This window comes from Neodiprion pinetum, chromosome 7, assembly GCF_021155775.2.
Source record: "Neodiprion pinetum isolate iyNeoPine1 chromosome 7, iyNeoPine1.2, whole genome shotgun sequence".
In the NCBI taxonomy this organism is placed as follows: domain Eukaryota; kingdom Metazoa; phylum Arthropoda; class Insecta; order Hymenoptera; family Diprionidae; genus Neodiprion; species Neodiprion pinetum.
In genome coordinates, this window is record NC_060238.1 from 22,950,851 (window position 1) to 22,964,915 (window position 14,065).

Sequence of the window (14,065 nt, forward strand, 5' to 3'; positions counted from 1 at the left end):
TATTTTAATAAAACGTGATGCGTGTACGTACGAACTAAGCCCGTTGTCGAGCTTCCGCGCGATACTTTCCCGCCCCATTTTCATCCCCCGCAATTAATTACAGAACGAGAGGATAGCCAGTTGTGCCGAGGTTCGCAGCGCAGCTGTAGAATCAGATCGAAGGATAGGGTGAACAGGCCCGATAGGCGGCCATATTTAAAGTGGGGCAGCCGCTTATCTAACCACGAAAAGCCTCGCTCGTACTTGTTTACCGTGTTAATGCCGCGTCCACGATTCGTCACTCAGATGTAAAACTCGTGTTTTCCCCATCCCGGGTTTTCACTCGCCGTTGAAAGGCAGTTTCTAATCGTTCTTTTTCAACCCCTATTTTTTTCAAACCCCTCGCGCATTCTTTCCGGACGCCTCCCGCTGCGACGCGTCGCGTCGCGACGTCGACTGACACGCACCTCGCCAGGGTGAAACTCCCTTATTTAACGCGATTATTCACCGCGATATGCGGACGCTGATGGACGCGCTGACGGCGAATGAACGAGCCCATTTTAGTCGGATCTCGTAACGCGGCAGTCAAACTGCACGAAAAAAGTGTCTAGGGTTGAACGAAATTTGATTTTGTAAGGGCGGAGCCCTTTTTTTTCTCTTTTTTATTATTTTCGTTTTCAATAAATCGAACTCTCTGACTGTGATTCGTTCGTCGAAACAAAATCAACCGGCAACTTTTTCAAACAATACAATTTCGATGACGAAGCATTTAAAAAATTTGATACTCGGATGTATTAATACTAGAATTCTAAAAAAAAAGTTTCACCATCGTCACGAAATTGTAAACAAAAACCGTAAAAGAATTCTGATGCGGTACATTATATGGAAAAAAGATTCTTCTAAATCTGTTTAAAATTGAAACAAAGATATTTTTTCAATTAGTCAAATATAAATCCCTATAATCGATAGTTTACTGTCAATTTTACTTTATTCTTTTTTTCTTATTGTCGAACAAGCAAATTGTTCGATTAGTTACAAGTTGAACGGTTCATTTTCTTTTCTTTTTTTTTTTTTGATAATAAATTTTTCGGTAACTCTGATATTGAAAGTTTTGATTTTCGGACGAATAAATTGGCTTTATCAGCAAGTGGCTGAAATAGTGTACAAAATACAGATACTACCGAAGCGAGATGAAACGAAAGCACAAATGAGAAGTACCGTAAGTGGTGATGTGACCTGTACAGTACAGGGGAAAAGCCCACTTTCGAAAAATATTACTTCTCGATATTGGTTTCCGATAACGTTCTTTTGTACCGTGCTAATACAATAGTATCTTTCGCAGCTCGGCGCCAGCGGGAGAGAGGAGAGGAGAAGAGAGGAGATGAGAGGAAGGTGTTTGAAGAAAAGGTGGAACAGAAGGAATTGTGCCCACAGCTGTGTCTGTTCCCATAGCCATTATTTCGCGCGTTTATACATGTACTGCACACTCCTGCGTTTGTTAATACATCAAAGAGTGACAATCTCCATGGGGTGAAAGGTTCTCACCTGCTTTCTGATAGCGCTCCGGTAAATCGGCGAATCATCGTTGACTATACAGTGTTCAATTTCGAGGGAGTTACGGAATATCGAGTGTGAAGTTTTTGCTTTTCGTCATTACCATTTCGTCTTGTTAGTGGAGAAAAATACTGTTCCGGGTTAAAAATTGAGAATCAGTTTTTCAGCTGTAGCCAGAAAATCTAGCACGAGTTATTAATATTTTTGTTCAATTTTTAATTATAACTATTGCGACAATTTCATGCTGGTGTTACGATAAGTTGATTTTTGGGGTCTTGATTGAAACCTACAAATAATGGTAATCGTACCGAATAATTATTCGTATCACTTTCTCTTGCGATTTTAATGTGTATATATTTGAAATGTTATTGTAACGATGCCTGTTTTACTACGATTAATTAATTTCGCCTGAGATCGAAAAATTACCGTGTTTCTAGCTCGAATTACTCCGCGTCCAGTAGACTGTTAATAAACATTGTTAGGGAAGAGGTGAGGGTGTATACAAGTTCGTGGAAAAGGTTGTTCAACTCTTGAAGAATGTTAATTAATTCAAACCTGTAAATTGTAACGCGCGTTGTAAAGTGGCAGCCGTTTGCCTCTCTGCCAGATTCCACGCGTTCCGCGTCTGTATATTCGAATGCAAAATTGCAAAGAGCTAGAATTAGAATGGAGCGAAAAATTGACGTCGAGTTTCTGGGTCTTGAAGAGAACCGGTAGTTAATTGACTCGGAAAGCACCCGGATCGATCCGATAATTATATAATTAATCACTGCAGCGATGGTAGATATGCTGTTTTAGTTTTTAAACTTTTTCCGCTGATCTGCGTTATACGATATCAATCATTCTCGATAGTAAAAATATTGAATTTAATGCAGGAACAGAGAGATCATTTACAACTTTTTTTGAATGTATAAAAATAAAAAAATATCGAACAAGATCCTTCTTGTAGTATTTCGAATTTCGAATTTCGAATTTAGGTTGAGTGTCAGGTGATCGAAAAGAAGAAACAGGTTTGGAACGGTTCAGGTACATATTCATTCTTGTTTAAATTATCCAGCACGTATTGTTAAAAGCGTATTCGCGAACTCAGATTTGATCAATCAACTATAATCGATAGTAGATTAAAAAAAAAAAAAAAAAAAAAATCAGAAATAGAGTCACAGGCTGAAGCGTTAAAAATATCAAAGTAACATTTCATTCCTGACTATTGAGAAATGAAGATATTTCAAAAAGTATAGCGATACGCGTACCTAAATTCTTCGATTTCATCTACAAAACTAGTTTCTGTTTTACACACGTGAATGTTTTTCTGGTATGGTAAAAAAATGAAAGTGGTTAAGAAACGCAGGGTAATCACAAGTGGAAATTTGTCTCGATGCAGGGTATATAAAGACAACGAGAGGGGTTGGAAAAGACGGAAAAAGAGGGATGAAAATGGCGAAAAGATGGAAAATATTAATGCAATATGTTCACTGTCTAGAATACCAATAATCTGTTACTAGTTTTTTCTTTTTTCACGGGTTGTTATCCATACGAAGCAAAAAAGCATCACAAGAAAAAACTCATCTTTTATAAGTAAAACGTAATAAGCTCAAGTTTTCTGCTTTGAATTGTAAGAGCGATGAAGCTATGAAAGAAAGGCACGATCACGTTATACGTACCGAAACTGTTGGCTTCCGTTTTACATCCAGGACGTGAATATTTTTCTTATATGTTGAAAAATGAAAGTAATGACAAGTGGAAATTTATCTCGATGCGGGGCATATAAAGACAAGACGAGGGGTTGGAACGAGCGGAGAAAGAGGGATGAAAATAAGGGCGACGAAACCACGCGGTCCGTATCTCAAAAGTCAGCAGCCTTATAAGCATACTCGCATCCATTACCGTTTATTACAATTGCAAATAGCGTAAGTAACACGGTCATAAATATTAAAATGCAAAGACTCGGCGGCTCGGCGAGTCGTTTCGTTCGTTTGCCGGTTATACCGAAGGTCCTCAACCTCCGAGTCAGTCCCGGTTGTAATAATTCGTCGGCGGAAAGAGAAATCTCTCTCTCTCCTCTCGCCGTGACCTTACACTAGCCGTGCAGGATCTTCTTTCACCCGTTCGCCAATCGGCATCGCTTATCGCATCCACGTGACGTGAAAGCGGGAGACTTTCGGCCAGTGAGAAGATTCGTTCGTTGTTTGAATTGGCTAATCGAAAGCCCACCAAAGAGGCCGGGATGAAAGTAAAAACGTCGGGATGCTGCTGCCGCGAATCTCTTTCGACTCGGGGACAGTTTCGCCTTCAGTTCATCCCAAAGCACTCGGTTAAGAGGAGAGGATCCCCGGAGATCAACCGTTTATTTTCATCAGTTTGTGCCGTTCCTGGGATTTCAATTCGCGCATCATGCTGATGTTCAAGGTGAGGATAATTAATCAATTTTTACGCTTTTATTTATGTTTTATCGAATTTTATTCGCCAAAAATTGATCGGCAAGTGGGACGGAATTGCGTGTAATAAATTCGAGGGGAAATTATGGAGATGAACGAAACGTTTGCTACGTTTTACCTTAATTAACGAGCTCTTGTTGGGCTGCTTTCTTTTCCTTTTCATTTTTAATCCCAATTTAAGACATTGCGGACTATTTTAACGGCGATAACTCGAGAAGTTAGCGGTATATCGATACGAACCGGGACGATTGCAAGTTTTTAACGATGCTGTAATTATCATTACCTAGACGTAATTGTCAATGGCGTCGCAGTGATAAAAGGGGAATTGTGCAACCGGACGATCAAGGCTACAAGAAAAGTACGATCGTTGGCCCGCTTTTCGGACAATAGTAACAATTATATTGGCAAGCCGCGCGGAGTATTAAAAAGGCGATAAAAGTTGCAGAGAATCGGTGTAAAGTAATTGACAAACAAAACTGTTGACCAACGGAGCTTGACATTTGAAGATTTGACTTTTACCTAATGCAAGAGCTTCGATCTGGCGCAATTATTATCCTCGCATCGTGCAATTACAATTATCAATTAAGGAGAAAACAGTTCAAGGCCTTTAATCGAGCAGCTTTATAACCCAAGTTTCTCGACTTCTTTCTTCAACGAGCTTAATCTACACGAGAGCAATTAAATACTCGGTTCATAATCACCGAACTTCGGCAAAGCGATGCTTCGAGATGCGAAATAATGAAATTCCTTCTCAGGACGATTTCCTTGAAGGACTAACACCTTCCACGGATACGAAATGAATACGCTGACCCCGTTGTCGTGGTTTGAAGTCGCGGTTTCGCGGGGAGCTTTCCCCGCACCCTGGCGCAAATTGGACCGTTGTTTCACCCCCGTCCCCCTCTACCCTCGCGGTTTCATCCCCTAAGCTGGAGCAAAATTTCACTCGTGGAAGCCAGAGCTGGTTCAGAAATTCCCGAATTTTCCAATCCGAATGCTGATGAGGGGGAGGGCGGCGGGGTTGAAATTTCGAAGCTGAAACGATCCAAAAGCGCGTAAGTCCGAATTATTTGGCGGCGAAATTTCGAGTAAAGAAAACAAACTTTGAAGAATTAACAAAGTTTCGAATGGTTGGAAACCCTTCAACTTACGGTAGGTCAAAGTTCTGAAAAATAAATTTTCCATCGAGAAAAATTCCAGAAAATAAAGATTTGATAGAGTGATATTCTGAAAATTAAAATATACTCACACACCGTGATTTACTCAACGAGTGGGCGTAAAAAATGAGAAGAACTGAAAATCAGAACGACGAGGATCAAGAACGTAAAAATATTAGAAATCCAAAACAAAAAAAGATCAAAGTGATGAAATTTCGCCAAGCCAGAAATTCACCGAACTGACAATCTTGGACCATTCGGAATTTCGATGTTTCAGATTTTTAAATTTTCGCTTTTTCGTACTTTCAGAACTTTGACCTTTCAGAGTTACGCCCTTTTGGAACCTTGCACTTTCCGAATTTTTAGCGTTGGGTTACGGACCATTCGAAACTTTGATGTTTTCTCAACGTTCGACTACTTTACTTCAAGTTTCACGATAAAAAAATTCGGAATTTGGCATTTTCGGATCTTTTACAAATTCGGAATTTCAACCCTGCCCCTAATAGGATACTTCTACTTTTTTTAAATTCGATTTTCTACAAACTTTTTACTGCCCATTGAATTTTCACTTTAGTCGGGATCGAAAAAAAAGCTAATTTCCAAACCTTCCGAGACTCCATTAATTTTTCAACCAGCGTCGCGACGCTCTATGCACAAACGGAATTATAACACTATTCGTATCAGGTATTCCGACGCGGTTCGAGCACAGTCGGAATATTCGAGTAACTCGATCCATTCGTAATTGCGTCTCCTATTTGCTCCTGCGTGGGGAAAAGTGATGAGAATCCATTCTACACGCGATTCGTTATTCCAGGCAGAGTTTCAACGTCGGTAAAAATTTTCGGAATCACGTCTATGACTTAGTTTCGAAAAATTGAAATCCTACAATACCCACAATTGAGAATTGGAAGTTAAAAAAAATTTTACTCCTCACGTTGGGATCAACCGCTGATCGATTAATGCTACATTTTCATTACGTTCCAATTTTGAGTTTCAAATTTTGAAAGCTCCCATTTTCTCATAGAATAAATCCTGATACATGCCTGAATTCTTTCCGTTTTCGAAGTTCGATCAAACGACGTTACGCAAAACGATAATATATTCCGGATTGACGGGTGTTGTTCAAAACTGTAATTTCGTTTCTGCTTTCCATTTCGTGCGTCATTTTTTTCCTGCAAAACTTGATTTTCTCTCCTTCTCTCTCTCTCTCTCTCTGTCTCTTTCGCCGAACACGATTCTTTCGTATATTTTTTATTTCTGTTTCTTTTTTTTTCTTCAAGGTACAAAAAAAAAACTTTCTTTCGCATAAACGCTGATGTATTTGCCTTGTGTCAGCGTGCGTCGAGATAGGCCGATGATATAGCATATTATTATTCCGGATCTTCAATCTTCCCGAGGCAAAGAAAAATAAAAAAGAACAATAAAGAGAAAGAGAGAGAGAGAGAGAGAGAGAGAGAGAGAGAAAAACACGATATCGGACGCAGTAAAGATTCCGCGTTTCGTCTTGTTATCAAACTTTTCATACATCTCTGCCAGATATTTTGTCCTCGTGAATCGTATAACGATATATCTAACGATTTTGGAACAGCTTTTTGTACGCCTGCTCTTGTCTATCAATTTGATTTTAAAAATCTCGTGCCTTGACGCGTGGAAAAACTTTCATCACCAAAATATAATTTCAGTAGAAAAATAAAGTCTGCAATGAGCGGAAATATAAAACCATGGTTCGACTTAATTTTGATAATTTCTTCAACTGTAGAAGAAAAATATGAAAGTGGATAGATTATTCGTCCAAAGTTCGCTGTAAAACTTTCTGAAAGAAGTTGAATTGGATATGGAGATCAAGCCGGCAGGATTTCCGTAGGCGAACAAGTGTACTAGAGCCGGTACATTGAAAAGTGTAATCTCGATTCGAAGGTGTGTGTGTGTGTGTGTGTGGGTGTAAAGTTTTAGTTTTCAGGTGAAAGAACTTGAATTGAAATCCTGAAACTTGAGGATGGAGAAAGAGAGAGAAAACAGAGTGCACGGCTGGGGGATAATTAAACGTCATTGTAGGTGTAACCCACTCTGGATAACAACTCGTAAAACAATAGCTTATCAGGATCTCCGAGCCGCCAAAGCAATTAGATTATTGTTCGTAGAGACGGCATGAATATAATGAGTAATGAATTAGGTATAACGAAGTTTCGTCGCGTATTCCGTGCATCGTTTTTACGGTGCGCAACTTCGCGATTACTACCGTATGAAAATACGCGGTTCAAGTTGCCTTTCCCACCGTCAACATCCCCTTCCGTTATAATAATCCTTTCGTAAAGGCGAACGGTGCTGGACTCGAGATACCGAGTGAATAATTAGCCGCTTTGATATCGAGCCTGCGACTCGCCCTTCCACCCACGTTCAGCAATTTTTAAAGGGTGCAGGGAATTCATCACCTCGCTTTACTCGCTAGCTGGTTGAAAAATTTCACCCTCGGTTATTTCATCCCCGATCCTTATACAACTGTCTTGCCCCGTTATTCCTTAAGGAGTTATTAGCCCGTTTAATCACCTCCCGCCATTTCTTCTCTCATTATTTTTTTTTTATACGATTTTTTTTCTGTTTCGTCTTTTCTTTTTTTTTTCCATTTCTTCATCCCCTGCGTTTTCAATTCTTCTTCGATAACCCTTTTAGCCGTCCTCTCCCATCCACTTCAAGGTTTGAAGCGGTTACCGAGGGCCCCGGAAGTTGGAGGCGCGCCGCTCGGTTTGTAATTAAGAACGAAAATGGCGAAGAATGACCGCGTCGTCCGTTGGTAACGAGAATTCTGCTCTCAAGAACGGCCGCATCGCCGTGATTCCGACTGATTGAGCTAATTATTAAGCTTGTGGATTATGTTGGCTAGACTGCCTCTCGACTGCCCTCGACTGAAAACTATTCCCTACAATAGTCGAGTAACATTATGCTATTCGATTTTTATTCCTTTAGTCAATTTTTGTAAAACGCTATGACAAACTGCAGCGTAGGAGATTCATTTACAGCAATTTTCAGATCGTTAATAGGTGAACTGAATCAATTAGCTGATCCGTTTATTAGCAACTTAAAAAAACAAAAAGATCATGAATTGTGTGAATTTTCTAACTATAATCCAATTAACAGCCGAGTTTAACTTTCTTTATTCTCATAAGAATCAACGCGTTTTCATTTATTTTTTTCTTCTCGCTGTAGGCAGGTTTTTTAATCATAAAATCTAACTCGATTACAGCTTCGGTTTAATATTTTTCAACCTCAGTTCCGTAACTTTCTTGTTTCATTAATCTCTTTACACCGGACTGTAAGTAACTGACACAACGTTAATCCGTTGCTCGTATTCAGTAAAACCAGCGATTAATAATTTCTAGACACCAGGTATGTATGTATCTATACATTGGTAATCCATCTTCGCAGATTAAACATAAGAAAAAGGAAAGGAATGAAGAAGTGAAGAAACTACCCTTAACACATTGTACGAAATTATTCACAGCGTGAACGAAGGGTTGTAAAATGTTCATCAGCCAAGAAGCCTCGCTCAAAGTCATTTCTCTCTCTCTTTCTCTCTCTCTCTCCCTCTGTCTCTCCCTTTTCCCCGAAATTTCAGAAGCGAACGAGAATCTCACCGACGTGTGATTTGCGATCGGGACCTTCCACAGCGTCCGTTTCTCTCCCTCGTTCTGCAATCAATTAAGGATAACGATTGTTGTTGCAGGTAATGGTGTGTTTCCTGGCATTGTTCAGGACCGAAGACTGCGTCGGCGGTTTGCCCACTGCAGACAGGGACCCTCCTGAGCATCAGAGGGCCGCCTCTAATCAGGCAGTCGCTAACGAACCGGGAATCGAGCCGACGGGGCGGCTGGACGATTACGGGAACTGCAGTCACAAAGAAGCCGCAGCAGAGGTTCAGCAGGATCGTTTCGAGCTGGGTGGTTCACCGCGTCACGAGTTTCTGCGCATGGTTCCTGCGACGGCCCAAAAACACGAGCGCAACTCCAGCAGCCCCGAAATTGAACCGAAGAAACGGTTCTCCAGCGTCTACTCGCAGGACGTACTGGAAGAGAGAGTCTCCAGGGAAAAAACCGAGTTCAAAAACGATCTCTCCGCCTACCTTGCCGGTGTCATCGACTCCGTGGTCAGTGGCCGAGGTGCGAAACCGGAGGTGGAACCGGAAGAACGGGACGCGAAGAAGGTGTCCCGGAAACGGGAACTCAAACAGATGGATACGTACGCGAAGGCAAAGAACCTCGACGTACTCGCGGACCGGATGGACGTTGACCTGGAACCGGAAAATCGTCAGCGAAAGAGCGTCGAGGTTGTGGTCAAGACCAGACATCAGCAGTCGACGAACATGCCACCAGCGACGAGGTCGCGGAGCGTCGTTTACAAGAAACGGAGCTCGAGGGGAGAGGGAAATAAAGGGGTGAGAAGGAACGGGGGGCGAGTTGCGGAACGTAGGGATTATTCTGTGGATCCGGTGCGGTTCGCGGTGCTGAATCCGGTCCAGATAAACGCGGCTGCGGCTTATGGAAGGCGACCGCAGTCGGTGCAACTCGACTTGTCGCAAGCTCTGGGCGATTTGGAACCGTTTCAGCTGCAGGCGCTGAGAGGATTCTTCGACAAGGTGCCGCCACCCTCGGCCAACTTCAAACCCATCGCTCCGAAACAGGTCGCCTATGCGCCACCAAGGATAGTCTACGAGACGAAGATCCTGCCGATGCCGTTTGGATCGATCGACGAAGAACGGAAGACCGTCGAGGCGCTCAACGCGCTGCTGGGACAGAGCCCGAAGCAGCAGCTCGAGGGCCTGAACCTTATCCTGAACAAGGATCAGACTGTGAACCACCCGCAGCAGGAACTTCAGGACGCCTTGGACCTCGGACAGGCCTTTGTAACACCGATTCCGTCCGCTGATGTGAATTCCGGACTCGCTGAGAGTGGCTTAGGGTTCCCGAATGGTGGTCTGGACTTCGGCGAAGCTGGCGAGGCGATCTTTGACCTTGGGACTCAGCAGAATCCCGGAACTCTTGGACCCGAATTCACGACACCAAGATCAGAGCCTCATCAGGATCGCTTTAAGGATATTCCCGTCATTCAGGAACATCGGGAACAGCTGACGGTCTTTCGGAAGGAACACCAACAACCGGAGAAGCAGGGAGGTGGGATCCTCAGGGAGGGGTATCAGGTTCGGGAGCGGGAAGAGAGTGGAGAGGATACCGATAGCGGGGTGAGAAAGTACTTGGTGTTTAGAACGTTGTCAAGACCTTGAACGAGATTTCGGTGACCATTGGTACCAGTCGTGGCCATATTCGCCACTTGCCCATAAATTTAGTGTACCAAGTGTCAAAACTTGGATCAAAAACTTGTTCAAAGATTTGGATTTTAGTCATGAATGTTTGTGTCCGTAATCCAAGCGATCGGAAGTTGAATCAGGAGCTAGAGAATCTTACGAAGGCGGCTGGAAATGGTGCATTCAAACCATTTCCTTTTCGAAGAATCCACATCATCGATGATTTCGATCAACTGATTGGGGAATTTTCTTTTCAGGTCGGCTACGCGGCCAAGTACAACTTCGGATACCACGTGAACGACTACAAAAGTGGTAACGACTTCGGTCACGAAGAAGCTCGCGATGGCCTCGTTACTAATGGACGTTATTGCGTCCTTCTACCCGACGGAAGGGTGCAGAACGTCAAATATCGCGTGGATGAGAACGGTTATCACGCCAAGGTGTCCTACGAGCTGACTCGTTCAACATAAGGATCGTCCTCGACGATTCAGTTGTCCTGAGTAACGATCTTCCTGAAGTAGAGACGAGCCAAGGATCGGAGCTGAGGTGACGATAGCTGCAAGCTTTGATCCTTAGCTCCGTAATTTCGGGGGGCTTAAGTTTCAGGGATAGGAGATAAAAGAGCCAAAGCTTTCCTTAATTGAGAGCCATGATCGAACAAATGGACGATGAATCTAAGAAGGAAGGTATCCCAGGTCGATTTCTTTCGTAATATGTTATAATAGACTAAAAACTAAGCGGCATATATATTTTATTTTATCTGCTATGAAACACTTTAAAGGGGTGAAACCACCATCCACACTAAGACATGTCAAGGGTTGGTTTCCCAGATTTTTTGTCAATTGAGAAAATGACGCTCTTCCAGTTGGATTAGTTAAAAAATGTTATGTTCTAGTGGGTGAAACTGCCAAATCGCCCGTTGACATCCCTTACTTTTGAGGGTGGTTTCATCCTCCTAAATTGAAAAATGTAAGATAAAAAAAAAGTATGCGTCGCTTAGTTTTGAGTCTGCTGTAACATGTCACAAAAGAAATCAAATCAGAGAGAGAGAGAGAGAGAGAGAGAGAGAGAGAGAGAGAGAGAGATCGACGTGGGTATACCTTCCTTGTAAGATTATGAAAAGTCACAAGAGGTGCAAAACATGTCTACTCGCAGTTAGCGAGGATCTGAAGATCCCCTTGAGGAGAGTGAAAAGACGGAAGATTTTGCACCCTGAAATTACGTTGTGATAGTTGGTGAGGGTGAAAGCCGGTTAGCACAGTTACATAAAGTTGATACCTGGACACATCATGAGGCACGAAACTGTGCAGCGAAGTGCAAAAAGTAGTCAGGAGCCAAGTATACACGTACATGGAATAATTGAAGTTCAACTTTGTTCGTTACTTACTATTATTAGTTAAGTAGGTTTCCCTATTCCGTTCCCTCTCGCCCCCCCCCCCCCCCCCCCCCCAAGATTCCCCATCAGTTTGTCTAAGCTGCAGGCTCTCAAAGTTATTCAATTTGTAAACTGTGGACTGGCATTCAAAAGTTTTAATTGCAGGGTATATAATTCGCGAGAAGAAGCAGCGGCTGATCTTACGCGTGCCAATTTTATTCCCTCATTCCCTTGCGCGGTCCCTCCTCCCCCTTCTCCGTCTTTCTTTCTTTCGGTACAATTCACCCCTCCAAGATTCTTTAATTTTCCTCGAGAATTAGAAGAGCAGAAAATAATGCCGAGGCTTGACCCCCCAACCCCTCCAAGTACTTGCGAATTTAACCGCTGGAGAATATTATCATATCCTTGAGACAGTTAATTTGTACAGAACAATTTTTATTTATGAAAATGCTACCGTACCTTATATCGCATACTCTAATCCGCGTATGCGCCTTAATATCTTTATTTATGTAACATGTATGCATGTATGTATGTATGTATTATTATTTACTTATTATTCAGAGATCTCAGTTGATCGATTTTACTTTCCCTTTTTTTTTTTTTCTTTGTGATTGACGAATTTCTTCGCTTCGTCCAGATCACAAGTGCATCGGATCATTTGACTCGGGATAATCATTATAACATTACGCACTATTCGAGCATTGGAATAATTCACAGCTGATTAGAAAAATTTTAACAATTAACTAAATTCATACAAAGTGTAAAGTGAGATTCTGAAAACCGTGTGAATCTTATTGAAATTTGCACGAACAATTCTGAACAGCGTGAAAAGCTCTAAACTTTATTATAGTAGTACCTAGATATATTATTTACATTTTATTTTCAAACCCTTGAAATAAAACATGGTGCTTATATCGTAAACTCTAAATTGTGATTTCTGTTGTGTTGGTATCGCTGATCTTCACGCGAGAGTAATTAAAATGAGTTAACCTGCTTTTAGGTGGTAATCGTGATAAACGAACTTGAGTGTTTATTCAATATATATATATATATATACATATTTTTGTACAGGTCACAACACAGGGTGAAAATTGGTTCGATTAACTTGCTCTAGATTTCAATACCTGTATATCTTCACGTACACGTATATATACGTATTTGCTACGCACAACATGTATATGTCATTGATATAACGCGCGGCGTGTACCGGGTGGCGTTAATTAACCCTGTTAGGAGCTTTTATTTACGCTAAACTGTATCGCGCATACTTTCGTAGTTATTCCAGGGCCTCGCACGTTTTCCCGTCCGTTATTGCGGCGTAAATTTTTCTGTTCAAAATTAAATTCACACGCCCCATGAGCCGAGACGACGTTGCGCTTTAGAGGGTGAAAGAAGAAAGTCGAAAACGTCAACGAAATTCGGAGAAGAAATGAAAATAATATTGCATAAAATAAAATGAATGATAGAATTTTGTCCGCCTCGTTTCGAGTTTCAACAAAAAAGGCAAAATTACCGTCAACGCGGTGGTGAAATTTTATCGAGGCATCCCTCAAGGGATCAATTATTTTCACTCCTTGGCCTGTGTAACTCTTTCCTCGTAACAATGCCTGTACGAGAAACTTTTTCACATTCTCGACATATTCAACCGCGGGTAATTTAACCCTAATTATGGCCTCGAGTTGACGTGATGGGTAAAACGAAATGAGACAGGGAAAAATAGAGGGAGACTCAAGTATGCGACCAGCCCTCGAAAAGTGAAATCGATGGCGGAGCGTGAAAGGCCTTTTCGTTAATCATTTAAACATCGATGGGAATCGGGTTTTCCCAACTGTGGTCGAGATATAGAATCGAAACGCGAGTTCGACTCGCTGACCGACGGTTATTCGGCTCAACAACGCAAGAAATAATTCATCAAGATTGGATTCACCTGAATTTTTCATCCCCCCCTGCATGCGCAGACGTCTCCCGGTCCCAAACGGGTTCCCTCGTTTCTTCGATAGCTCGTTTTTTTCTTTATTTTTTACCTTTTTTTTTTATACGCTCTGCGCTCATCTATACAATATACATGTATTTGAGAGGGTCGGGAATTAATCGCGAAACCGCGAAAAAGATCGAGCTCCTTGTACGAAAGAAATATACTTACCCAAAGAAAAGGTGGTTTGGAAAGCACGTGTCGAATTCAACGAATGAATTCTATAAATCGAACAAAGCGTTGAAAAAAATAAACGGAGAGTGGAAAAAAAAAAAAAAAAAAAAAAAACTTGCCGAATCA

At 41.8% G+C, this 14,065-nt stretch overlaps 1 protein-coding gene across 1 annotated transcript; it reads left to right on the top strand.

The window, feature by feature from the left end:
* Positions 1 to 3,770: 3,770 nt before the first annotated feature.
* LOC124223236 (uncharacterized) lies at positions 3,771 to 12,726 on the top strand. Its single transcript, XM_046635015.2, has 3 exons — positions 3,771 to 3,939; positions 8,844 to 10,355; positions 10,676 to 12,726. The coding sequence occupies exons 1-3, from the start codon at positions 3,925 to 3,927 to the stop codon at positions 10,886 to 10,888; spliced, it is 1,740 nt and encodes a 579-aa protein (XP_046490971.1). The 5' UTR covers positions 3,771 to 3,924; the 3' UTR covers positions 10,889 to 12,726.
* The last annotated feature ends 1,339 nt before the right edge of the window (positions 12,727 to 14,065 follow it).